The sequence below is a fragment of the Myotis daubentonii genome, chromosome X (genome assembly GCF_963259705.1).
Source record: "Myotis daubentonii chromosome X, mMyoDau2.1, whole genome shotgun sequence".
Lineage (NCBI taxonomy): Eukaryota > Metazoa > Chordata > Mammalia > Chiroptera > Vespertilionidae > Myotis > Myotis daubentonii.
This window is the reverse complement of record NC_081861.1, coordinates 111,822,507-111,850,398: the sequence shown is the minus strand read 5'-3', so window position 1 is coordinate 111,850,398 and position 27,892 is coordinate 111,822,507. Positions and strand designations below refer to the sequence as shown.

Here is a 27,892-nt window from a genome sequence, read left to right as displayed (position 1 = left end):
TCCATCACTTCAGTTGCTCAGCCCAAAATCCTTAGCATCATCATTGATCATATGTCTAATTTCATAGTCTACATCCAATCCATCAGCAAATGTTGTTAACTCCCCTCAAATATAGATCTTAGCCCTGGCCAGGTAGCTCAGTTGGTTAGAGCATCATCCTAATATCCCAAGGTTGTGGGTTTGATCATTGGTCAGGGCACATACAAGAAGCAACCAATGAGTGAATAAATGGGTGGAACAACAAATCTCTCTAAATAAATAAATAAATAAATAAATAAATAAATAAATAAATAAATAAAAATATAAAAATATAAATAAATATAAATAAATAAATAAATCTATCTATCTATCTATCTATCTTAAATCTGACCATTGCTCACCAGACATATTTGGCTCCTTAGGATTTTTGGAACATGCCAAGCAAATTCCTGCCTTAGAGTTTTGTCCTTGCTGTTCTATTTGGAAAGCACTTTTACAAGATTTTCACATGATTTTTTTCCAGAGTCTCTTTATACATTTGCTCAAATGTCTCCCTATCAGAGATGCCTTTTTGGATTCCCCCGTATAAAAGAGCAGCCCCAAGATCATGTGCTCTGTCTTACCCTTGTAGGAGAGGAAAAAGAATTTTTCTTCTACTCTTCTAAATTCTTGATTGAGACCCACTATAATAAAAGATAGATAACAGGAGAAAAACCTACCTAAGTTTAATAATGTGTATTTCCAGCATAGTTGGGAGATACCCAGGAAAACTGAGTAACTCTTTGAAATAGCCCAGGGCACCACCTTAAATACCACCTCCAGCTAAAGACAAAGGATACTGGGGGTGAGGAGCCAATTATGGGAGATTTTTAGGCAGACAATAGTAAAAGAGGATAAGGTTATTTTGCAGTTTTAGGTCTGTGCCTTCTCCATTGATAAGAGTTCCTTTCTGGTGCAGAGAGGAAGACACCCTTACAAATGGATATTTCCCTGATAAATGTAAAGTCTCTTACAAAAGGATAACTTCTAGGTTCCAGAGTTTTTCCTGTGTCTGCTGTTTCTAAAATTTCCCTTATGCCAAAAATGCATAGTTGTGGGTGACAAATTCTGATCCCCTTCACCCTAAGTTACCTTTGTACATAACACTTCATCGCCTCTGAAATGGTTTATATTTACTTATTTTATTGTCAATGTCACCTCACTAGAATGCAAAGTCCCTGAGAGCTTGAACATTGTCTATTTTATTCACTGCTGTTATCCCCAAGGCCTAGAAGAGTAATGTTAGGGTTTTTGGGGCCTGTGGGGCTGTAAAAGAATTCACAACTGAGGGGGGGGGGGGAGAGAGAGAGAGAGAGAGAGAGAGAGAGAGAGAGAGAGAGATATCACTTTATTTTCCCTGAAAGGAAAGGGCCACTGCATTGCTAATCAATACAAAGGTGAGGAAGTAAACAACGGCCTGCTTCTTTAATGGCTGCTGTTGCTAGGTGACAAGGAAGGGAGGAGGATTTTGGGGCTGAAATTGAGCAGACATCAGGGGGGTTGTCTTTGTTAGTTCTTCAGGAGGGGGGCGGGGCAGGTGTCCTGGGGAGGTGTCTTATCAGTATTTTCCCAGAGTTTTCCCAGAGTCTGTAAAACATTCTTAGAGCAAAAGTTACAAAGAATTCAAAAAGGGGGGGCAGCTTGGTTTTCAATATGAGGGAGTAGAGCCCTTTTACTAACTAGAAACTTTCTAGCCCCCATTTTCTGGGGAGGAGGCGGGGTATGCAAGAATGTAGCCTTGAAAGAAGTTTATCTTTGTCTTGCAGTTGAACAGAGGGGTTGTTTGAATCAGAGGAGCTGACAATCTTGGGGTTTAATTACCAGGTGCTTCTCATAAATTGTGGAAGGCCACAGTAAAGAAAAAGAAAGGCCTTCTTTTTTCCTCCTAACAAGTACTTGGTGCAGAGAAGGCACTCACTGTTTTTGTTGAAGGAAAAATTGAATGAGCATCAGATCTTTCAGATAACACTTTTTTGGACTGAGCAAATACTGTATATTTTGGATTCCCAAAACACTTTTATGTTAAAAAGCAACTATTGTTTTTACAGATGATCAACGTCAGAAACTGGAATTAGCACTAACAGGTTCAGGACTTCCTGTTATAATGCAATTTAATTCAGGAAGCTTTCTTACTTTCCCAACTTGTTCCATTGGTGAATATTCAACGATTTCATTTATTATGAAAAATCGATCCAAAACACTTCCTGTGATGTACCACTTTAGAAAAACTGCAAATTTTAGAGTTAAACCTGAAAGGGACAATATTGATGCAGGATGTTTTCAGGTAAGATAATTCTTCTATGCTTTCACATATTCAAAAAAATTTTTTTTGCACCAATGTTTATAAAGTGTATCTCTTCTGTGGTATAGTAATGAATACTTTTGTATTGACACACACTATCCATAATTATTTAAGTGCTTCTCATCTGCCCAGAAACGCATCTGACACTATAGGAAATGTAAAGAAGTGCAAGAAATAGTTACAGCTTCTAAAAAATTGTTTTTCTGAGAGAGTATTTATTTCTCTACTGCCCTAGAGGCCAGCCCCTAAATATCCTGGCACTCCCAGGATGCAGGAATAGGCCCCACAGCCCTTGTTTAGACAGTGGAACCCAGGAACAAGTGTGAGATGCCAGCATGCCAGCAGCTGCCAATAGCAACAAAAGGTGAAAAGGAGGTGGGAGCCAGGTACTCATCCCAATCCCAGAGATGCTAGGGGGTGTCAAGATTCTTTGGGTCACACTGTCAGACTGAAGGCTGGCCAAGCTGGGGTATACATCTGGCAGAAGTGGAGGTCCAATGCCTGGGCAGAAGCTGCAGCCCAATTGCCTGCCCCAGTGCCAGCTAACCCAAGACAAAAGAGAGAGATTGTGGCTGTTTTGCCTCTGAGGCGCCCTGGCTGTGTCCTCCCATGAAGTGAGGGGATATGGGGCAAAACAGTACCATAGTCTGAGTACTTGCTAAAGGGGTGAGTTTCTAAGCCTTTTGCATATCCCTCCCCGTCCCCCAACCTCTACCCCCTGCTCTTCAGAGGCAGATATGGAAGGCATCCTGCAGCCACTAGTCACGGGCATTGTGTGCCTGGGGCGCAGTGAGGGGTGGCAGATCCAAGGGCAGGCTGTCAACTGGATGCCCAGCATCATCAGATAGGCCAGCATCAGGTGGGTAGGAGCTGTCTGAGTGCAGGGAAGATGACAGGTCCAGGCAGGCATAGGCTCAGATGCTTGTAGTTCTGGATCCTCACCTACAGGCCCACAGGGGCCTGTTGCACCCCATCATCTACTTGTGGTCCCATGTGGGCAACGCCTGCCTAGCAGGGGCATAGTGGGGGCATCCGGGACGTAGGCTACGCTACGTGGTTCAGAACGTCACATCTGCGGCTGCGCAGACTGTAGACTCCAGCTCCAGCCAGGAACGAGCGGGACTCATGGTGAACAGAAGGCAGATACCTCGTGGTGGTGGTAGGAACCTGGGACAAACACAGTCTGCATTTCTCTGGTGTCTCCTCCAAGGGCAGCCAGGAGGCTTGAGCAGCAGCGCTGCCTCCTTCCCTCCATCATTCCAGCAGGTAAGCATTTTTTGAATGCACTAAGGAAGTATAAGACATACACTGACAAGTAGGGTTTAGGAAGAATGCCAAATAGTGTGTTCAAAAGAGAGCCGTAACAAGGTGTTGGTAAAGAAACTCAGAGGGCAGTGTGTTTTCTCCCAGCCAGGTAGAAAGGTCTTCGTATAAGAACCAGACCTTCAAGGTTCAGTAGAATTTTCAACTTTGAAACTTAACTGGCCCTAGCCTGGTACTGCTGGTACAGAGCAGAAAAGTTGAATACCAAGGCATATATATGTGTGAATACCAGGCCAGCTTGTGGATGTCAAGGGCTCCTTTTGTCTTTCTCACTACTGTCTGCACTCAGGTAACTCTTTCCCAGAGCCTCTAAACTAGGAGTTGGCTGACTTATGGTCCGCAGGCCGAATCTGGCCCATTGCCTGTTCTTTTAGGTAAACTATTACTGGTATATACCCGCTCTTCTGTCTGTGGCTGCTTTTTTAATCAAGTTCAGTTTTTCTAATTTTTCTTTTATCTGTTGTGCTTTTAGTATCATATCTAGGTAGTCATAGAATATCTAAGGTCATTAATATTTGTTCCTATGTTTTTGTCTTAAAAATTTGAGTTCATTAAATGTATTAGCCATTTTGAGTTTACATGGTTTTATTTAGAGATCCAGATTCATTCCTTTACATATTGATGTCCAGTTATTCTAGAATCTTGGCACACTTATCAAAAAATAAATTGACTGTGAATGTAAGAGTTTATTTCTGACCTCCAAATTATATTTTACTTCTTTATGTTTATCCTTATGCCAGTACTACTGAGAAGGCTAAAAAGGACTAATTCAAATGTAATCCTGATATTTTGGGGGCTAGCAATTGGAATCCATGCCAGCAAGCTAACCTATAATTAAGTCATTACTTCTTCCCAGAAACTGGTCTTGCAGAACCTGTTACAGAGGCCATAAAACTGTGAATAGTGCACTGCCCCAGAAAATAATCCATATTTGTGGGACAAGACCATAGGGAGATATAAAAAGAGGCTCCTTGCATGTTTCGGTACTCAGATTTGGAAGCTATTCCCCGAGTCCACTGGTGTAATTAAACAGTGTCCCTCCATTTCTTTAAAGTGTCGCTTGGTTTTCTGCAACACTACAATGTACATACTGGTTAATATTCTAGTGATTTTTAAAATTGAAAAACTTGAGTCATTGCAGTTTGCTCTTTTTAAGAAATATTTTTAACCAATTTGGGACCCTTTGACACCTATGTGAATTTTAGAATAAGTTTACAATTTCTGTAAAAACAAATAGAGAACCACCCTTAAAACAAAAACAACAGCAACAAAATAGCAGCTGAGATTTTTGATAGGAATTTGTATTGAATCTATAAATCTATTTGGGAGTATAGCCATTTTAATGATATTAAATCTTACAATTCATGAAAATTGGATATCTTTCCATTTAGTTGTCTTAAAATTTCTTTTAATTTTTTTTCTTTTTTTTTTTAGTTTTCAGTGTACAAGTCTTGCAATTCTTCTAAGTAATTATTTCTAAGTATTCTATTCTTCCTGATTCTATGTAAATGAAATTGTATTCTTAATATTTAATTAATTAAAATTAACCAGTTTAAAAATACTTAATTTAAATTTAATATTTTATGTATAAGTGAGATCATAGGCTATTTATCTTTCTTTGACTTATTTCACTTAGAATAATGCCCTCAAAGTCCACCCATGTTGTCACAAATGGCCAGAATTTCTTCTTTTTATGGCTGAATAACATTCCATTCTTTTATGGGTGAATAATATTCCTCTTTTTTTTAATCCATGTCGGTGAACACTTAGGTTGTTTTCATGTTTTGGCAATTACAAATCATGCTTTGGTGAACATGGGGGTAGATATGTTTTCTTGAATTCATGTTTTTTTCTTTTTTTTTAAATGTTTTTATTGATTTCACCGAGGAAGGGAGGGAAGCGAGAGATAGAAACATCAATGATTAGAGACAACCAATGAACAACACCGGCCAGGCATGTTTTTATTTTCTTTAGATAAATACTCAGAATTGGAATTCCTGGACCATATGGTAGTTATATTTTTAATTTTTTTGAGAACCTTTCAAACTGTTTTACATAATAGCTATGCCAATTTTCATTCTCAGTCACAGTGTACAAGGATTCCCTTTTCTCTACATCCTTGCCAGCACTAGTTATTTCTTTTTTGATAGTAAATGTTCTAATAGGTGTAAGGTGATATCTCATTGTGTCTTTGACTTACATTTCCCTGATGATTAGTATCTTTGAGCACCTTTTCATGTACCTGTTGTCTTCTTTGGAAAAATGTCTATTCAGATCTTCTGCCCATTTTTTAAATGACATTGTTTTGTTTTTCTTTACTATTGAGTTGTGTGAGTTCTTTATTTATTTTGGATATTGGTCTCTTATCAGATATATGATTTATAATTATTTTCTCCCATCAGTAGGTTGCCTTTTCCTTTTGTTGATGGTTTCCTTTGCTGTGTAGAAGCTTTTTAATTTGATGTAGTCCTACCATTTTATTTTTACGTTTGTTGTATTTGCTTTTGGTGTCTTCTTTTAATTTTTTGCGCATGTTTTCCTTTAGTCCTTTGAACATATTTATAACAGTCAACTTACTATCTTTGTCACTAAGTCCAACAGTTTTTATTTATTGCATTTTTCCTATGTATTGGCCATATTTTCCTATTTCTCTGGGTGTCCTATAATTTTTTGTTGAAAACTAAGCATTTTAAATGATATAATTTGACAATTCTGGAAATCAGACAGCCCCCAAGACCTATTTTCCTTGCTATTTGTTGTTATTATTTTCTAGTGTCTTTCTTGGCTAATTCTATTAAGGTTGTTTTCTTTGTTGTGTACAACCAATCAGGTATCAGCATAGTTAATTTGGAAGTTAGCTAATGACTGGAGAGAGAGAGTCTCTTAAATTCTTTGTATCAATAAGTCTCATAGTCTTTGCCAAGAGCCTTTGTGTGTGTTGGGTGGTGAATTTTTTCTTTTTTCTTTTTTATTTTTTTTATTTTTAGAAGTCTTAAATTTTATGGTGGCAAGTTAAATATTCAAATTAATAGTAACTTTATATTTAAAAAATGTCAATTCTTCTTTGTAGAGGTTCTCAAAGTCAGCTAGAGGTTAGAAATTAGAGCTTTCTCAAAATTTCCTGGGCAGATACACTGTCTACATGTGTGTGGCAATCTAGCTTCCCAGGAATATGTCAGTTTTTCAAATACCTTGGGAATAATTCATTTTGTGTTCCCCTCCCCTCCCCCCTTCCCCTCCCTTCCTCTTTTTTCTTCCCTCCCTCCCTCCCTCCCTCCCTCCCTCCCTCCCTCCCTCCCTCCCTCCCTCCCTCCCTTCCTTCCTTCCTTCCTTCCTTCCTTCCTTCCTTCCTTCCTTCCTTCCTTCCTTCCTTCCTTTCTTCCTTTTTTCCTTCTGTCTGTCTGTCCCTTTCTTGTGTTTGTTTAGCCTCTTAGCTTTAAATGGTAATGCTACTCAGGTTGCTGTGATGTTCAGCAGTTACTGCTCATTTTTTTGGAGGGGACCAAAACTTTGGGGAGAGAGTTGTTCACACAGAGTGAGTGCTGAGTCAGGTCAGTTAAAGGCGTGCCCTCATAATAGACTTTTCAGCCAGCTTCCAGATAGGACAGATAGGGGCAGTTCTCTGGGCATGGGTTTTTTGAGAACTCCAGAACTATTTTTTCAGCTGCTAGGCTGGTGGTTTTTTTTACAGCTGCCACAGTTGGAAGGCTATTGTTTTCAGAGGAGAGCACAGAACTGGGATTAGGGGAATGGGATTACAGGAAGTAAAAATGCCACAAAACCTTTTATTTTTTCAGATATTCAGCCATTTCGTTCTTAAATAAATACTCATTGTTTTTTTGCAAGCTTTTAGGTAATTTTCAAATAACTGAGAACTTGATTTTGACATTTATTCCAGTGGTCTTTTTTCTGTTTGTAGAGGAGTAGAATTCTGGAGGTCCTTAATCTGCCATTCTAGAAATGCTTAAGTACCATTGTTCTTAATTTTTTCTTAAATAATTTTCTAATAATATGTATTACAAAGATTTCTCAATACTGCATATATTTCTAAATAACTCAAATATCTTTATGATGAACTAGCTCTCAAAATTTTATAAACTGTTTTTTTGGATTTTTTTTTTTCTAATAGTACATTATTATTTTCTTAATCCATTTGGGCTGCTATAACAAAATATCTTAGACTGTGTAGTTTATTTCTCACAGTTCTGGAGGCTGAAAGTCCTAGATCAGCCAATATGGTCAGGTGAGGGCCCTTTTCCTGGTTGCAGCCCATGTATTCTCACATGGTAGAAGGGACTAGGGAACTCTATGGGGCCTCTTTTTTATAAGAACACTAATTCCACTCAGGAGGGCTCTGTTCTCATGACCTAATCATGTCATCTTCTAATTCTATCACATTGGGCATTAGGATTAAACATGAGTTTTGGGGCTTCACAAACATTTAGCCTATAACAACTGGTTTTCTTTTTTTTCTTTCTTTCTTTCTTTCTTTTTTTTTTTTTTAGGAAGTGACATGTTCATTCATGCCACATCAAGTTGGAGCCTTTACAGTGAAGCAGTACATAGACTTTATTGGCCCAGTGGCAGATAAAAATTTTCAATCTTTATTGCTGAGACCTTTTTATCATATACATTTAGTTTTCAAGGGTGTCTGCAAAATTTCCAACAAGAAAGTTGTGTTTCAAATTAATCCTGGTAAGCTATCATGGATCCTTACCTTTTTTTTTGTAATAGGTTAATACAGGATTATCTTAAGATGCTAATTGTTCAGGTCTATATGTCAAATGTGGTCTGATCTAGTGATTCTTACCTTTGAATGCCTCAAAATCACCAGAAGGTCTGGTAAAGTAGATACTGCTGGTCTATATCCCAGCATTGATTATTAAGTAGGTCATCGTTGGAGCCCAAAGATTGGCATTTCTAGCATGTTCCCAGTAGATGCTGATATTGCCATTTTGAGTGTCACACTTTTGAATATACTGGTTTAATGATCTATGAAATTTGTTGAATATTTTAATGGTTTTTCTATTTTATTCTACTTTTGGTATGAGTGTATAATATAAATTGGTTTTGGCCATTTCATGGATATTCTTGTTGTTTTATCTAATCCTCAGTTATCTTTTATACATTGTACCATAGGAAATTGCTGATATTTAACTTTTTAACCTGTACAAATTTGTTTCACGTGGGCCACACAATCCTTCAGTTACCATGTTTATTTTTCATGCATTCATCATTTTACTACAGTGTTTTGTTTAGGTCCATTTATTAAATGAATAATTTGTACTTTCTAAGTACAGTAGGTCCTCGGGTTACGGTGGAGATCGGTTCCTATGGCGCGACATAAATGCGATTTTTGCTGTAAGTCGGAACCCACCTACATAAGCATCTACGCCACTCACATGGAATACATACACAGCAGTAATGAAGTGAAACAGTAAAAAAAATTTAAAAGAAAGATAACAATTCCTGACCTTTACTTGTGGTAAATAAATAATAAAAAACATAAGACACATGTGTACATACCTTGAAATGATGGAACTTTTTTTTTAATAAATGGGAGATGGTGACATAACCACGAAACGACGTATTTTGAGTCCAACGTAACCTGAGGACTGCCTGTATGTTTATTTATTTAGGGATAAGCTTTAGTTTATAACCAATGGTCTAGTAGTATATTAACTAACTCATGGATGTCTTTTGGAAAACTGAAATAAGATATATGTAAATTTAATGTCCATTTCTATGAAAGGCATATCCCCTATCGCCACTAATCCTACGGGCCAGTTTGTGGTCAAAGATTTGAGAAAATACAAGGAATGTGCTCCTGTTGCAATGCTTCAATCAGCCTTGACAACCATTCACAATCATAAGCCAAGTAAAGAGTCAGCGCAGGATGCTCTGATAGCCTTTCCCAATGACCGAACTGCAAGTATCAGGCCTGGAGACCAGGATAAACATTTCAGGTAACATGCTATATTAAAAGCCTGAAATTTTGAAAGAGTCAGTGACCAACAGGATATGCAGAAGTTTTACCATATACCGCTGTAATAAATTAATAATGGTAACCATAATAATGATGGTATTGATGATGATAGTAATAAAATTGATCTTTTTTTCCCATTAGAGATGGTTGTTGAATGATACTGTATTTGCTTTATCTAACTTTTTAACACCTCTACTCTGTACTTGCCAGGAAGTGGAAGGTTTGCCAGATTATTCTTAAAATATGCTGTTGACAATTATAGAATAACCAGTGCTTCAGTGCACAGATTCGTGCACATTGAAAGGAAATTAATTAGAAGGTGGCTGGGAGGGCGGGACTGGGTGAGACAGGCCAGACACACTCTGGAGCCAACCTCCTGGGGTCTCTTCCTGACTGGCCACACCTGGGGCAGCACTGTGGCTTGAAGGGTGTCTGCAGAGTGAGTGGGGTCCTTCTGGCAGGTGGGGTCCCTCAGCATGGCCTGCAGGGATCAGGCCGAAACCAGCTCTCTGATATCCCCGGAGGGGGTCCCGGATTGCAAGAGGGTGGTTCTCAGGTGATGCACCCCAGAATAGGGTCCCCTTGTCTCTGGTTCCGGGGTGCATCACCCAAGAACCGCTGCTGCCAAGTCACCACAGGTCCGCAGGTCCTGCATTGAGCGTCTGCCCCCTGTTGGTCACTGCACATCATAGCTACTGGTCAGAGAGTCTGCCCCCCTGGTGGTCATTGTGCATCATAGCTACCAGTTGGATGGTTGGATGGTCACTTAGCTTTTTATATATATAGGTAATAGAAATAATCACCTTTGGAACTGTATGAAGGCCTCAAAGTCATTAACTTTGTCGAAAAGCTTGAATTTATCTAAGATTAAAAAAACATTTAAAATTGTGAAAAACCAGTTGTCCTCATTGTTAGCGGCAGCTTCATCATCACCATCATCAATCATCCTCATCCTCATGATCACTATCATCATCATCTTTGTTCCATCCCCTCAAAGTCAGGTTTCCAATAACATTTTCCAAATTGAGCTAAAACTTCCCTAATTAGGATCATAAGTGATGTTAAACCTCAATTTAAATTTATCTAAACCTCAAATAAATTACTTCCTTACCAATACTTAGAAGAAACTCAGGCATCCTGACATCTTTATCTGGGCCATTAGATTAAGAATGGTTTTTATACATTTGACACTGAAATGGGTTTCTTTTCTGCCTGCTCATATGCTACTACTAGACTATCTAAACTTGATAATATCCCTCCTCTGACTTTCTCTACTTGTCTCTACCTTTGGTGAGGGATTAAGCTCCCTTAATTTTACAGCAATACCATTTGATTTGTAAGCCATAATTGTTTTATTCTTCACAGTTGGAAAATTCTGGGTTTTTATATAGTCTGTTTTACTAATTTATTTTACACTTCCATCCATATCAGCCTTTCTCTTTTTTATTTGACAAGTACCATAAAATACAGAAGCATAAAAATCACTCAGATTACATTTTAAGTAAATATATATAATAAAAAAGGAAAACCTATCTCTCCCTGTGATTCATTATACTCCATCCCATCCTGTAGTGGTAGCTGCAGGAAAGTTTTTTAGCGTTTTCTTTTAAATTCTTTCCTATGCTTACATATATCTTTATAGAGATATAATGTATTAATGTTAACATTTTATTTCTGTCTAAATTATTATTAAGCAGATGGTCTAAAAATACCACAATTTTTTTTTGAAGAAGGCTAAGTATTTCCTATTTATTCCATGACCATAATTATTTTTTTCAATTCACTGTTTTCCATACTAATAGAAATGCAAAATTTTGTCCAGTTATTTTCTGGCTAGCAATTAGTAACTAAGTAATGAAAATTTTTAGTATATTATATCGTTGTTAATTATTATTCCTGTTTTATTTTTAATGCACTTTTACTTTTTCAAATTTTTAGAAGAAAATAAGATAGAAATTTTTGTCTAGTTTTTGTTTACTGCAGTATGTCCTGTGCTTAGAATAGTGTCAGGCATATAGTGAGCACTCAGTAAATATTTTTTAATAAATAAATCAGTTAAAATGTTTTATTTACATTGTAATTTTTGTCCCCTGTAATTTACACATAAAAAAAAAATCACCTACTCAAAGCTGCAGAGGTATATGTTGAAGTTAAGCTTTTCAGGAGCTGATAATCACTTAGATATATTAATAGCCAGCTCTTTGTCACTTCAGGCATCTATATATATAAAATCCTAATATGCAAATGTACAGAATGGCAGAACGACCGGTGGAACCGCCAGTCGCTGACGTACAATGACCACCAGGGGACAGACACTCAACGCAGGAGCTGCCCCCAGCCCCCAGGCCCCAACTGGTGGCAGTGGTGGGGGGTGGGGCCAGCGAATGGGTGGTGCCAAGACAGCCAAGGCAGGTGTGAGCAGGGCCACCCTCCCTCGATCTCCCCACAAGTTGCCCCACAGAGGGAGGTGACTGGTGGCAGTGGTGGGGGGCGGGGCTGGTGAGTGGGCAGCACCAGGTGAAGCAGGTGCAAGCAGGGTCCCGATTACCCTGCCAGTCGCCCCACAGATCAGCCCTGATCACCGGCCAGGCCTAGGGACCCTACCTGTGCATGAATTTCTTGCACTAGGCCTCTAGTTTCCTATAATAGTGTATCCCCAGTTAATAACTACGGGCTACTGTACTTTTTTCCAAGTCCATCCTTCTTGTTACAGACAGGAACTTCACAAATAGGAATTATTTCTAGGTTCTAAAGGTGGTTAAGATTCACAGAGTTGAAAGGGAAATTTTAATATCAACTATCTTGAATAACAAAGCATTTGTTTCTCTCTTATTGCTTCACTCTCTTAATGACTTTAACTCAGAGTTAAAGCAGTCTGACTGTAAGTATTGAGGAATTATTGAAAATAGGAGAAATATTAGATTACATTTCATTTGACTGTATGACTATAGTAGTTCCCACATATGCCTGAAACCATGGATAGTACCAAGCTCTATATATGCTAGAGTTTGTCCTATACATGCATACCTATGATAAAAACACAGTAAGAGATTAACAACAATCTATCTATATAAAAAACCAGCAACCAGAATGCTATAATGACCGGAATGACTGGTTGTTATGATGCCCACTGCGGCCAGCAAACCAGCCCGAACTGGGGTGGGGCTGGCCAGCCAACCTCCTGTGGCCCCTCCTCCAGTCCAGCCTTGCTTTCAATTGGCCTCTCCCACCCCATCAAGGGTGGGGCAGCTGGCCAACCCCTCTGCAACCCCTTCCTTGGGGTGGCCCTGCCTCTGATCCCCCCCCCCCCCAATAAGGGATGGGGTTAGTTGGCCAACCTCCTGAAGCCCCTCCCCCCAGCTGGCCCCACCCCCATTTGTCCCCCTTACCCCAGTAGGGGGCGGGGCCGGCTGGTCAACCTCCTGCAGCCCTTCCCCCACCCGGCCCCACCTCAGATCGTCCCCCAACCCCAATTAGGGTGGGGCCAGCAAGTCAACCACCCACAGCCCCTTCCCCTGGCTGGCCCCACCCCTGATCAGCCCCCACCACCCTGATTGGCCTGCATCTCCTTCCCCCAGCCAGTTCCATCCCTGATGGGCCCCCCATCCCAATTGGGGGTGGAGCCCGCTGGCCAATCACCTGCCGCCCCCCCCCCCCCAGCTCTGATTGGGCCCCAATCAGGGCCCAGCTGGCCAGACCCCACCTGTGTACAAATTCGTGCATTGGGCCTCTAGTAACTAATAATGAAGTAGTGCAATGATAACAATATACTGTAATAAAACCTGTGTGAATGTGCTCCCTTGTGTTTTCTCTCTCTCTCATAACTGATCTGATAAACCAAGAAGGTTACAGTGTGACAGGTGGGGAGCATATGCAGCATGGATACACTGGACAAAGGGGTAATTCACTTCCAGGGTGTAATGGAGTGGGAAGGCTCCAGGTTTCATTGCGCTACGCTGAAGAGCCTGACATTTAAAACTTATGAATTGTCTATTTCTGGAATTTTCCATTGAATATTTTTGGACCATGGTTAACTGAAACTGTGGAAAGTGAAACCATGGATAAGGTTAGCCTGCTGTAATGGGTTCATACTTAATGAGTTAATTATTGAGGATGAGAATCTGCTTAATAAAATTTGCTGAGAATTGAGGTAGATCAAGGCCGGAAGATATGAATAACTATACTTTTTGTTTTTGTGTGTGCAAAATATGTGGTGGGTAAAAAGGAAAAGCATGAGCCCAGTTAGTGAATATGAAATATAACACTAATCCGATTCAGATCTGGTCCTATCTGTAATCTAGAATTCTCCAAATTGTTTACTTGACTAATTCCCCAAGAGTGGGTTCAGGGTAGCGGCCATTAAATTTTTTATGATTTGGTTAAGAAGGAAACTATAAATGTTATCGTAGTTCTCTGTGTAAAAATGTCTTGATATATAATAGGATATGAGATAAAGGACTAGAATCTGTCCTATTCACCATTTTATGCCTAATCCATGGTATAGGTGCCACTCAATACTGATCAAATAAATGCATATATGAAAATATTAACATGACTTGCTCATATTGTAGGACGATTTTCACAAAGGTTCCAAGGCATAACTATGTGGATACTGAGTTTACATATACTGATTCTGAAGTACTAGAGAAGAAAGCACATGAAGACTATTATAAAAACTACATTGACTCTTTAAGGAAGGCACGCCTGCAGAAAAAAGCAGGGAAGAGGTAAAGTTCACTTCCCTAAGCAATATGAGACCCAGATTGTGATGCCTATAGACCCATATTTTTTTTCTTTATTCCTTAGTTTCTCTTTAGTGATTCAGATGACTTTTTCATATATGAAAATAGTAAAACCTTGAACTACTTTAATTGTAATGACTTACTTTCTCACCTTTGATTTGGGAATATCTGGTATGCGTTTCCCCAGCAGCAGATCCTAAGACAGGGATGCCAGCACGAGCTTTTCAGAGAGTGTTCTTTCAGGAGAAATGTGTACAGTGTGAGAGAAGGCAGGCTAGGGCAAGGGAGGGAACTGAAGAATGGTGTGTTTCAAATAAAGTTTAAACTCAGCCTGGTGCCTAGGGTCTGTTGAACATAAATTATAAAACATAGTTGTTCCTGCCTTAAGCCAAAGCGGCTTGCTTTTGTACTCCATATCAATCGTTGACTGTGAGCTATACCTGAATGTGGTGGGGTGAGCATAACTTCTTTGGGGAGGTGTTTGAGAGTGGGGTCTCCTCAGCAGAGGGCATTTTTATGCAGATTAATACATCAGTCTACTTCAGTGGGGCAGCAATAACCTGCAATAGGAGGAAAATTTGAGTTTATAGATGTAGTTTCTAAAAGACTTGGCCTCAATTTGTTATTATTATGATTTCAGCAAGGAAGAAGTGTATGCATATGACGATCTAGACATAGGATTATATCCAGCTTCAGGTCTGAAGTCACCCGCACTCTTACAATCGGATTTGCAAGTAGTGGTCCCACCTTTAATACAAAGTGTCAAACCTTACCAAATGCTATGTACCAGGAATATAGAAACCAAGGAAGCAAAGGCTCTAGAAAGAAAGGCATGTGCAATATTTTACTTTTGATTATGCCATAAGAATTCTTAAATTACTTTTTGCTAATATTGAGCAATTAATTTTGGAATAATTTGATTTTTCACAGGTTATCAAAGCACTTAAATCGACCCCATCCACACTTCCTGAAAAACGTGATTGCAAATTAATTTTGACACCAAAGCAAATTCATCAAGTAATCGTTGGTAAGAATTTATAAATACCTACTAATGTTTTTGTTTAACAGATGTATTCAAGTACAATTAATATTCCATAAAATTTACCAGTTTAAAGTATGCAAGTAATGAATTTTAGTAAATTTACAGGGTTATGCAATCATCATCACAACGCAATTTTAGAATGCTGCCATCACTCTCACAAATGTAGCTAGTTACTCCATATTCCCAGTCCTATCCCCAGACAACCACTGATAAACTTTCTATCTCTAGATTTGCCTGTTCTAAATATTTTGTATAAAATGAATAATACAATATGTTCTCTTTTATATTGTTTCTTTTACTTAGCTAATGTTTACTTTTTTTTTTTTAATCCTCACCCGAGGTTAGTTTTCCGTTGATTTTTGGAGAGAGTCGGAGGGGGAAAGACAGAAAGAAATAGCGATCTGAGATAAATTCATCGATTGGTTGCCTCCTTCATGCACCCCAACCAAGGCCTGGGCTGGAGAGGAACCTGCAACCGAGGTACATGCCCTTGACTGGAATCAAACCCAGGACCCTTCAGTCTGCAGGCCAACGCTCTATCCACTGGGCCATACTGGCTAAAGTGTAGGTATACATTTTTTTAAAAATATCTAAATAGTATCTAATTTTGCCCTGGCTAGTTTGGCTCAGTATTTGGAATATTGGTCCTCAGACTGAAGGGTCCCGAGTTCTATTCTGGTCAAGGACACATACCTTGGTTGCAGGCTCAATCCCCAGCCCTGGTCAGGGATGTGTGGGAGGCAACCAGTCAATGTGCCTCTCTCACATCTACGTTTCTCTCTGTCTCTACTCCTCCTTTCCACTCTATCTAAAAATCAATAAAAAATATCCTCAGGTGAGGATTAACAAAAAATAAAAAAAAAATTAATAGTATCTCATTTCATCAGAATACCAGATTTTATTTATTCATTTAACATTTGATGGACATTGACCTGTTTCCAATTTGAGGCTATTGTGAATAATGCTGCTATAAACATTCACATACAATTATCACCCAAGGATATTTTTTCCATTGATTTTTGGAGAGAGTGGAAGGGAGGGGAAGAGAGGGGATGAGAGAGAGAGAGAAAGGAAGAGAGAGCGAGAGAGACTAATGTGATAGAGACACATCTGTTGGTTGTCTCCTTCATGCCCTGACTAGGGCCAGGGATCAAGCCTGCAACTCAGGTATGCGCCCTTGATCAGGAATTGAACCCACAACCCTTGGGTCCACAGGCCAACACTCTGACCACTGAGATACACCGGTTGTTTTCATTTCTGTTGGTTAGATTCCTAGAAGTGGAATTACTGGGTTGTATGGTAAGTTTATGTCTAACTTAAATAACTGCCAAAAATTTTTCTAAAATGAACTCACCAAATTACAGTCCCAACAATGTGTTTTGACAACATCTGTAGTCATGAGTTAGGAAACAAGTGACAACTCCTTCTTAACCTTGCAGAGATGTTATGCTGTGCCCTTCCCTAGATAATTTTCACCCAGGCTGTTAAAGGATGATTACAGTTAAAGAAATAATGACGATAGTGGTCTGAAGAGGGAATTCCCATTTCCTTCTATGCAGGCCTAGGGTGACCCTGAGATGCGGGCAGAGGATGATTAATTGGTATGGATGTGCTGTCTCCCTCTAGGGAAAATACAGCCCCAAAATCCCAAATACCAACTCTGATATTATCCAGATTAAAGGAGGCATCAAAATATGTACAAGATCAGAGGCAAAGCAATGGAATGTGATTAAATATCATTTACTGTGCTTCCATTTTGTGCATGTAGATAAGCACTGGGCATTATAGTTCCATGAGTTTACCTCTTACTGTTGGGTGGTAAATGCTGTCTGGCTTCTACATTGGTGACTTGTCAGATGATCAGATCTATACAAATGCAAAAGGAGCAAAGTTAGAGATTACAGTGTCCAATGCCTGTTCTACAACTCCTCCACCAACTTCTCTCCCTTCTTCACCTGCTGTCCTGGGCATTCTAATAATGGCCCATTGGAGCAGGGCACCTGTCTGAGTTTACAAGGTCAGCAACTCTGATGATGGAAATTTTAAATCAGTTGGAGGAAGCATGTATGGGGGAGGCAGTCTATGAAATTGGCAGGACGGTGTAGGGGAGGAAAAATTTTTCTTTTACACTTTTGAGTTCTTTAGCTGGTTTCTTCATTTAATTGACCTAAGACAGATTATTAGGAGAACAATAAATTTAGTTTCATACATATGGGAGCACCATCCTAAATAATAAGGCTAATATGCAAATAGACCTAACGGTGGAACAACTGAACAACCGGTTCCTATGATGTGTGTTGACCACCAGGGGGCACGTGCGGAACATGGTGGGCATTGGCCACAGCAGGATGGTGGAGCAGGTGAGTGGGGGCGCCAGATCAAGGTGAGGTGCTGGTCGCTGTCATCAGGGCGAGCCTCTGGTGGTTACTGAAAATTCTTTGCTCTGGCATGCCACAGTCTCCCCCCCCCCACCCCGTGCTCATACCTGCTGCTGGCGCCGGCCCCGCTTGCACCTGCTGCTGGCCCCAATTGCTCAGGGCCATCAGTGGGTGCGAGAGGCAGCTGCTGGCCCCAATAGCCCCTCAGGGCTTTTCCACGTCTCCCTGCTCCTGAGGGGTGATCGGGGCCAGCAGCCGCCTCTCGCACCCGCTACTGGCAATGGCCCCGCTCGTACCTGCTCCTGGTGCTGGAGCCACGGCTCGCACTCATTGCCAGTGCTGGCCCCACTCACACCCTCACCCTATGCCGCAGCTGCCGCTTGCACCCGCTGCTGGGGCCCAGCACCAGTCCTGATCACTCGGCGCCATCAGCAGGTGCGAGCAACCGGCCCCTATCGCCCCCGAGGGCTTCTCCACCTCCCCCTGTTCCTGAGGGGTGATCAGGGCAGCAGCTGCTGCTTGCACCTGCTGATGACTCTGGCCCTGCTAGCACCTGCTGCTGGTGCCAGCCCAAATTGCTCCTCGCCATCAGCAGGTGCAAGCGGGGCTGGTGCTGTCAGTGTGTGGGAGCTGCATCGGGGCTGCCAGCAGACGGGGCCAGGGGGCCATAGTGGGAGGGGCTGGGTGGGGGCATGGAGGATGGGCTGAGACCTGCCCCTGTGCCCACCGCAGCCTCGTGGCCCACAGTTCCTTTCAAGGTGCACGAATTCATGCATTGGGCCACATATGAAACCCAAGAAAAAGTCAGACAGTTGAGGCTTATATGCTATCATGAGCTGAGGAATGGGTTAGGAGCCTGGAGCTTCAAAGGAGAGAAGGGTAATTCATAGGACCAGAAGAGCAGATGTTTGCCCTGCTACATAGACAGGTCATTCAGATAAAAGTTATCTCTGGTAATAGCTCTTTCTCTGAGCCAAAGCCCTCTGAGTTCTTTAGGTAGTCAAGAGAGGTAAAAGTTTCTCTTGAGTCTGCAGGGTCTTAATTGCCTTCAGCTCAAAATAATCCACATGCTAATGTGACATTTTGGGGTCAATTATTCTGTTTCTCTTCAAGGGTCACTCTCACTTTTATACCTTAAAGGTTGCTTTCCCAGTCTATGCACAGAACAGGGTGTGGTACTCACAGAAGATATTTTAGTTAAATTTGCTCTATAGTTACCATATTTTTAAAAATTGAAATGGCTGTCAAGAGATACAATAGAGGATTTGGAGATTAATTGAGTCAATTAGTTAAAACTATTATAGAAGTCTGGGTTACATTGGAAGTTGCGTGAGGTATTGTTTGTTTCATTAGCATATGTCCAGTCATTTTGGTTTTAAGCTACCATTTATTTATTTATTTTTTAAGCTACCATTTATTGATGCATTATAAGCCAATCATTGTGTTGAATAATTTACAAACAGGATCTTATTAGACCTTTAAATAACATAAATAACTTATGAGGTAAATTATTTTATTTCCATTTTAGAGGTGAGTAAAGCAAAGCCCAGAGGTGAAACAGTTTGATCAAATTGCTCAAATATTGAGGGGAGGGAGAGGATTTGCCACATTTTCTGTCTTGATTTCTCTTCTCATTTTTTTATCCCCTCCCGAGGATATGTTTTATTGATTTTAGAGAGAGAGGAAAGGAGGGAGGGAGGGGTGAGAGAGAGAGAGAGAGAGAGAGAGAGAGAGAGAGACATTGATTGGTTGCCTCCCGTACATGCCCCAACCAGGGATTGAACTTGCAATCTATATATGAGTCCTGACCGGGAATCAAACCTGCAACCTTTCTCTGTATGGGACAGAGCTCCAAACAGTTGAGCCACCCAGTCAGGCAGGGCTCATTACTTTTCACAATCAATGTTTTTCTCTACAGTGTATTTCTCAGCTTTCTTTTTTTTTTTTAAACCAACTTCCTTTTTCTCTACCTCGTAGTATGTTAAATCATAATAGAATTTTGCATTTGTTTTCATAAAATATATGTCTGCATTTTTGCTTTGATTTTTTTTCTGTCTCTGTTTTGCCATTAGAGTACTATTGGCCTCCTAAACAGAGTTGGGACAGTTAGGAAGTATTCTTTCCTCTACTACATTCTAAAAGAGATTGAGGAGCATTCTTTATATGTTAGACTTCTTCAGAGATACCATCTGAGTAAGATTTCATTTTCAGATGATGTGTAATCACAAATTCAATTTCTTTAATAGTTGTAGGACTATTCAGATAATCTATGCCATTTTAAGAGAGTTTTGGTAGTGTGTGTATTTTTTGTTGTTTTGTTGTAGAATAGATCCCCTCCAACTAAGATTTCATGTTTATATGTATTGAGTTATTTGTAGCATTCACAAATTATCCTTTTAATGTTTGAGTCAGCAGCATCTGTAATGATAGAGAGCCTGTTACCTTCCTACTACTGGAAATGTATGTCTTCTTTCTTATTTTTCTTTTTCAGTCTTGGTAGTCTAGGTTTATCAATTTTATTGTTCTTTTCAAAGAACCGGCATTTAGTTTCATTGATTTTTCTCTATAAGTTTTCTGTTTTTAATTTCAGTGACTTCTTCTCTTGTATTTATCATTTCCTTCTGTTTGCTTTAGATTTTTATTTAGGTTGCATTTCTTCTAGTTTCTTGACGTGGAATCTTAAATTATTGATTTAGACCATTTTTTCCATGATATAGTGATTTATTGCTATACATGTCTTACTAAGCAGTACTTTAGTTACATCCCACATATTCTTACATATTTTTAATTTCTTTTACTTCGTTATTACCTAATTTCCGTTGAAACATTTACTTTGGCTCATTGGTTATTTAGAAGTGTGTTATTTATATTCAAAGATTTTTCTGTTTTCTTTCTACTACTATTTTCTAGTTTGATTCTATTTGGTCAGAGTGCACACATGTATGGATTCAATTGTTTTAATTTTTGAAGATTTGTTAAGTTTGATCCTGGATGTGGTCTCTCTTATTGAGGTTCATGTGGCTTGAAAATAAGTTGTATCCTGCTGAAGGTTCTTTAAATGTCAATTAGGTCCCTATTAGTTAATGGTATTGTTAGGAAATTAGGTAAAGCTAGGGGGAAAACCATTTCAAAGGTTTATAGAATCACCCGGTGTTCACACAGGTCAGGAGTAGTGACTGAAAGTTCCCACCTGGCAAACTGGACAAAACAAACAAACCTTATAATTCATAGGATATTGGGGCAGAGTACTCAGAAGTTCTTGTCTCAGTAGTGGAGAATCATTATTACTATTCAGAGTACTGCTCTGGTCTCAGGTAACTTTCATAAAAGCAAGACCAGGAAGGATCTATCAGTTTCAAAGTAACTTTCAGAACAAAGCTCAAGAATATTTATAGGAGCACAAAACATATCTAGCACATAATGCGGTAAATACTATATTTGACATCCAAACAAAGACTACTAGGCATGAGGCAAAACAACCCCTAATAAGGAGAATAATGCATCAATTAAACCTAACCAATACTGATACATATGTTAGAATTGTCAGACAAGGACATTAAAGGGTTTTTATAATTATCTTCCACATATTAAAATAATTATTTAGAGACATAAAAGACATGAAAAAATGATCCATATGATCTGTCGGTTCAACCCAATTCCAGTCAAAGCTCCATCAGTATCTGTCAGGGCCAGCCTGACAGGGTTGAGCCGGGCTGAGGCAGGGAGGTGGGAATTGAGAAAAGAAAGAAAGACAGGAAAGCGGGGTCGGGAGGACCCCAGTTCTCTTGATGAACTGAAGCGAAGTTTATTAGCTATACAATCCTATATATACACAACACACTGAATCGGAGGTCTGTCAAGAGGAATGTATTCTTTGTTCCTCTTAATCTCTAAGGGAGAGACATAGCAGAAGGACAAGTTCTCAGTACAGCATATCTCAGTAAATAGTTACAGACTTCTGGGCAAGCTATGAAAGACTGTTCTCATTCTACAAATGTTACTCTCATTCTACTGATAATCGCCATCCAAACAAGTCTGGGAAAACTGTGTGGGTAAGGGTCCCAGCCTTGCTAGCCCCTGCAGGTGCAAGGACCTTGCCAGCTTACATCTGGACCCCAACAAGTATCTATTGTAGAAATTGACAGGTTCATTTTAAAATCACTTGGAAAAGCAAAAGAATTATAATAGTCAAAACAATTGTGAGGTGAACGTGATAACCACTACACTATGGAAACATGATAATAGTCAAAACAACTGTGAAATAGGAAAACAAATTGGAGATAAAACAGTACCTGGTTTCAAGATTAATTACAAAGCTACAGTAAGGAATACAGTGTGACACTGGCATAATTATAGATACATAGACCAATGAAACATAAGTGAGTGTTCAGAAATAGACCTACACATATTAGACAACTGAATTTTGACAAAGGAACAAAAGCAATGAAGTGCAGAAAGGATAGTCTTTTTATTTATTTTATTTTTTATTGGTTTCCTTTTTTTTAAGGATAGTCTTTTTTAATAAGAAGTGCTGGAACATATGAGCCATACACTAAAAAAATAAAAACAAAAAACTAGAGTTTGTATCTATGTCTTACATCATATACCAAAACTAAATAAAAATACATCATAATCCATGTGCTTCCTTATAGAAGGAAACATAGGAAAAAATATCTGTGATCATGGGGAAAGCAAGAATGTCTTACATATCACACAAAAATATGATCCATGAAAGAAAAAATGGATAAATAGGGATTGATCAACTTTAAATACATCTGCTCTTCAAAAGACACTAATAAGAGGATAAAAACAAACCATAGATTGAGAGAAAATATTTGCAAATTATATATCTGATGAAAGAATTGCAACCAGAATGTATATAAAACTTTTGAGACTCAATTTTGAGAAAACAAACAACCCAATTAAAAATGGGCAAAGGGTTTGAATAGATAGTTCATTAATCAAAAGCTACAGCTGACAAGTAGGCACATAGAATGATGCACAACATTATTGGTTGTTAGGGAAATAAAATAAAACCACAGGGAGATAAATCTATTTGAATGGCTTAAGTTAAAAGAGAAAAGCTCACCATTTCAGTTGTTGTTGGAGATGTGAGGGAACTGGACTTTTATATATGGCTAGGTGGGGTGTGTGAAATTACCCACTACTTTAAAACAGTTTGCCAGTTTCTCATAATTTAAACATATGTGTATCATATGATCCATCCATTCCATTTTCAGATATTTATCCAAAAGAAATAAAAGTATATGTTTGAACAAATATTTATACACAAAGGTTTTAGCCGCTTTGATTGTAATAGCCAATATCTGGAAACAATCCAAGTGTCAATCAACAGGTGAATAAACAAACATTCATCTATGATAGACTACTACTTAGTAATATAAAGGGATGGACTATTGACTCATGAAACAGCATGAATGAATCTCCAAGGAATTGCTGAGTGAAAGAAATCAGAGAAAAACTGTACAACTCTGTATTATTCCACTCATATGAAACTTTAGAAAATGCAAACTAATCTACAGTGACATAAAGAGGATGAGTGGTTGTCTGGGAAAGGAGAATACAGAGGATGGTGGGAGGGGGAGAATATAAAGGGGCATATTTTTAAAAGAAAACTTTTTAAAATGATGGATATTCACTCTCTTCATTGTGGTTTTTCCCCAGGAGTAGACAAGTCAACACTTATGAAATTCTACACATATAAGCATGTATGGTTTACTGTGTATCAGTTATAATTAAATCAATCTGTTAAAAAATAAAGCAGGATAAGACATAGTTATTTAAATTGTTATAATAGAGAGTCCTGGGTTTGATTCTGGTCAAGGTCATGTACCTTGGTTGCAGGCTTCTCCCTGGCCCAGGCCCAGGCCCAGGTCGGGGCACTTGCAAGAGGCAAGCAATTGATGTGTGTCTCTCTCGTGGATGTTTCTCTCTCTCTGTCTCTCCCCCTCCCACTCTCTCCAAAAATCAATGGAAAAATATCCTCGAGTGAGGATTAAAAAAAAAAATTGTTATGATATAAAACCTTTAGGCATTCAAAGAGAAAACATAAGCAATAATTCCTGGGAAAATTACCAATTTTTGTAAATTCTGGATAAATAAACATAAATGTATTGAGAGTGGAAATGGTGTTGGTGTATGAAAATTCATGTACTAAGATGAGTTATAATGAGTGCTAATAATTTTCCATGTAATCAGAATATAATTATATTGAATATTAACCAGTAATCTCCAAATAGCTAATTATGGACATTTGGATAAAAACTTGGTTAATAATTTCTGACATTATAATAAATATATTTCTGAGTACCATTTTTTATAAGTAGATCAAAATATACTATGAAAACTTTATAAAAATGAACAGTTGCCAATATTAAACTTAATACCTTTTCTTTTTTTAGGGCCCTCTGTCCTTAATTTTGGTGATATTTGTGTGAACTCCATAAATACTCATCGACTGCATGTTGTTAATATGCTACCTAAGTATATTTTGCTCCATTTAGATGTTAATTTGAAAGAACTTCAGAAAACCAAGCAATTTTCATATGTGATTCCACCTTCATCCAGTACTCATATTTCAGTTATATTCCATTCTTCCACTGCTGGAAAATTTTGGAAGTATGATTTATTTTCAAATTTCTATTTGCTAGAATCAAAGTGTCCTATTATAGGATATGTTTTTATTTGCCCTAATAATTAATAGTATATATTATATTTGGTCCCCAAACATAGAAACTATATATGTATCAATTTGTAGATTTATAGACTCATATTTCAGTTGTAGTCTTCTTTCATGATTAGTTTGATATTTTCTTAAGAATTGAGGATGTTAGTCATCAGTATGTGCATTTTTACACATAACTTAATTCTATAATTGCAAATAGTTATTATCAGTTAAATTCCTATGCCTTTGTTGTGTTACAGGTCTTTCACTTTTAGAGTGAACAATATACCTGGTGGGCACCTCCTAGTGAGGGCAAATATCATGCCAGTAAGACTTGAGCTATCTTCTGATGAGGTAGTGTTAAAACCAAATGGCTACTTGTTGAAAACATGTTTTAGGGAGACAGTCACGTTGCATAATCATCAGAATTATCTTGTTCGCTTTGAATGGATACCAGTAAACACAGAAAGAGGAATGTCATTTTCCATTCGTCCAAGTAAAGGTAATAGTTTATTGTTTGTTTGATTTAGACATTCATTTATTCATGTATTGTATTCAGGCATCAATCATTAATTGCACGTGTACTGTATAATGGTGCTATGAACATAGAAATAAATCTAATATGGTCATTTGGGCATTTATTTTTGCACATATAAAATATACATGTACATTTGATTTAAAAATATGAACCCTATATTAGGGTTCTTAGAGAAATGGGAACAATATGAAATATATATATATTATACAAACTTAAAGAGAGAGATAGAGATATATAGATTGATCAAGGAATTGGCTCATATGATTGTAGAGGCTGGCAAGTTTGAAATCTGCAGGATAAGCCTGCAGGCTAGAGACTCAGGGAAGAATTGATGTTGCAGTCTTGAATCCAAGGAGGACCTCAGTCTTTTCTTATAAGACTTTTAGCTTATTGGATGAGGCCTTCCCACATTGGAAAAGGTATCTGCTTTACTCAAATTATATTGATTTAATGTTAATCACATCTAAAAAATACCTGCTCAGCAACACCTAGACTGATGTTTGTCCAAACAGCTAGTTGCCATAGTCTGGCCAAGTTGACAAATAAAATGAACTGTGACAGATATTGGTGAACTCAATATTTTTTTGTTTAGTTTTAGTTTGATGATGATAAGATATGATTCAGAATGACTTAAATTTTGTTAGATTGTGAATTCTTTTAGAAGGATCCACAAATTTCTTACAGTCAATATTTAATACAGGTAATAAAGTCTAATTAATAAAATTAAGAACTTAAAACTGTCATTTAAATAATAATTTTTTAATTAATTCATTGTTTTGAGAGAGAAAAAAAAACATTGCTTTGTTATTCCACTTATTTATGCATTCATTGGTTGTTTCTTATATATGCTCTATGCTCCTTGACTGGGCATTGAACCTGCAACCTTGGAGTATATGGATGCTAGTCTAACCAACTGAGAGACCCCGTCAGGGCTTAGACTTACCATTTTTGATAGTTCCTTGTATTTGTTAACTATCTTTTTAACTTGCTTCTGCTGTTTCCTGGAATTGATAATTCCACATAATGTACTGTTACAAAACTGAGCCCTGATCACTACTAACCTGTCACTTAAGTAGTAGCCTATCACATTTGGCAAACATCATTGTGATGTTTTGTGAATATCTCATGAGGACAGAAGCTATCATTTAAAGTAAAACAAACGCAAGTTAGAAGCAGAATGATGACTATGGTGTCTTTGTTTCATGTACATGCCATGACTTTCCAGTTAGATGGAAGGATCTGCAGTGAGTCACATGGTGCTTTATAACCAACTAAAGTCTAATGCTGCATGAGAAATTTAAAACAAACATTGGAGTCAGATAGACCTGATTTCAAAATTAGTCTTGGCTTTTCACTAGCTTTGTGATCTTGGGAAAAATACTCTATAAGCACTGGTTTCTTTATCTGTAAAGTAAAGAGACTACTATATCTCATAGAGATTAAATATATGAAAAATTCTTCCATAATGACTGGCAAAGAGTATGTGTCAAATAAATAGATAGCTACCTGAATAGGACAATTGCTGATTGTTTGGACTCCCCCACCCCCTTGAAGTATCCTCAGAGTAATAACCTCTTATGCTTCTTGCAACCCATCCTCAATTCCTTACTACTGCTTCCTTTCTTCTGTCTTACTTTCCCTACTTTCTTCTATTCCTCTTTCTCCTCCCTCCCTCTTTATCTCTAATTTAGGAATAGTCTTCATTTGTGATCGAAATAGAGTACATATCAGATCACAGAGGAATTCTAGTTTGTAGAAATCTTGTGTTAGGTGTATATTCTTGTATTAGTTATTTCCAAATCATGACTTTTATATAACTCTACCAGTGTTTGTAACAGGGAGTGTTATGAACAACTTAAGTGTTCAATTTTAGTGCAGATATAGGCTGAGATGCTGACAAACTTAACAAAGAGTAGGACTTTTCCTTCATTTGGGTTGGAGATCATTGATATAGCCATATTTAATCTTTTTACTAACCTGGATTGATTTAGCACAATCCAGGTTATTTATTAAACATTCCAGGTATATTTCCATTGTTATTTAGCAGATTGACTTGACCCAGCTCTTTTTTTTTTTTTGGTTATTAATACTGATAATATTGGGTCCTGCTCCAATATAGAGAAAAGCTAAATGAATAATCAGAAGAAAGAGAAACTATTTCTATACATTTCAGAGATTCTAGGTAAATTTCCAATTTTTTTTTTTAAACAGGTATCTAGTAGTACTAGTTATATAATCTGTATCCTAGCTTATAGGTTTGGCACTTTTCCTTGTGTTTCTTTTATTCTAACTATGGCTGAGTGGGCTGGGCTTCACCCCAGTGGCTGCCATGGAAATGCAGTGATGATGCTGAATTTGTCAAAATAGAGGTGGAATTGCAATATTATAAACTGGAACACCAGTTATACTTCTCATGATCTTTAGTTCTTATTTTTACAGGGGATATTTTAGTATTTACTTTTATTTTCTTTGGGTTGTTTTTAGAATTTTTTAATCAAAGCACAAGAGCACAATGGACTTTAATTCCAAATACAATGTTTATATGAGTACTCTCATTAGTCCTTAAGTACTTTTGATATTTTTATTTTTTATTTATTTCAGAGAGAGGAGGGGGGGAGAGAGAGGGAGAGAGAGAGAGAGAAAGATTAATGATGACAATGAATCAGAGATTGGCTGCCTCTTGTTCGATTCCTACTGGGGATTGAGCCCGCAACCTGGGCATGTGCCCTGACTGGGAATTGAACTGTGACCTGGTTCATGGGTCAGTGCTCCACCATTGAGCACCACTGGCCAGACACTTTTGATCTTTTAAGAACACAATTGATAGAATACTCAAATCTATTTCAGAGAACATTAAAGAAAGTATGCATAGTTTATA

General features: G+C 38.3%; 1 protein-coding gene across 1 annotated transcript in view; it reads left to right on the top strand.

Moving 5' to 3' along the window:
- CFAP47 (cilia and flagella associated protein 47) overlaps positions 1-27,892 on the top strand; it is a 467,420-nt gene that overhangs the window by 42,545 nt on the left and 396,983 nt on the right. The window contains 8 exon segments of the mRNA XM_059678706.1: positions 2,067-2,302; positions 8,149-8,338; positions 9,396-9,609; positions 14,201-14,361; positions 15,023-15,201; positions 15,302-15,398; positions 24,214-24,430; positions 24,737-24,978. Of these exon segments, the coding sequence (XP_059534689.1) occupies positions 2,067-2,302; positions 8,149-8,338; positions 9,396-9,609; positions 14,201-14,361; positions 15,023-15,201; positions 15,302-15,398; positions 24,214-24,430; positions 24,737-24,978 (1,536 nt within the window).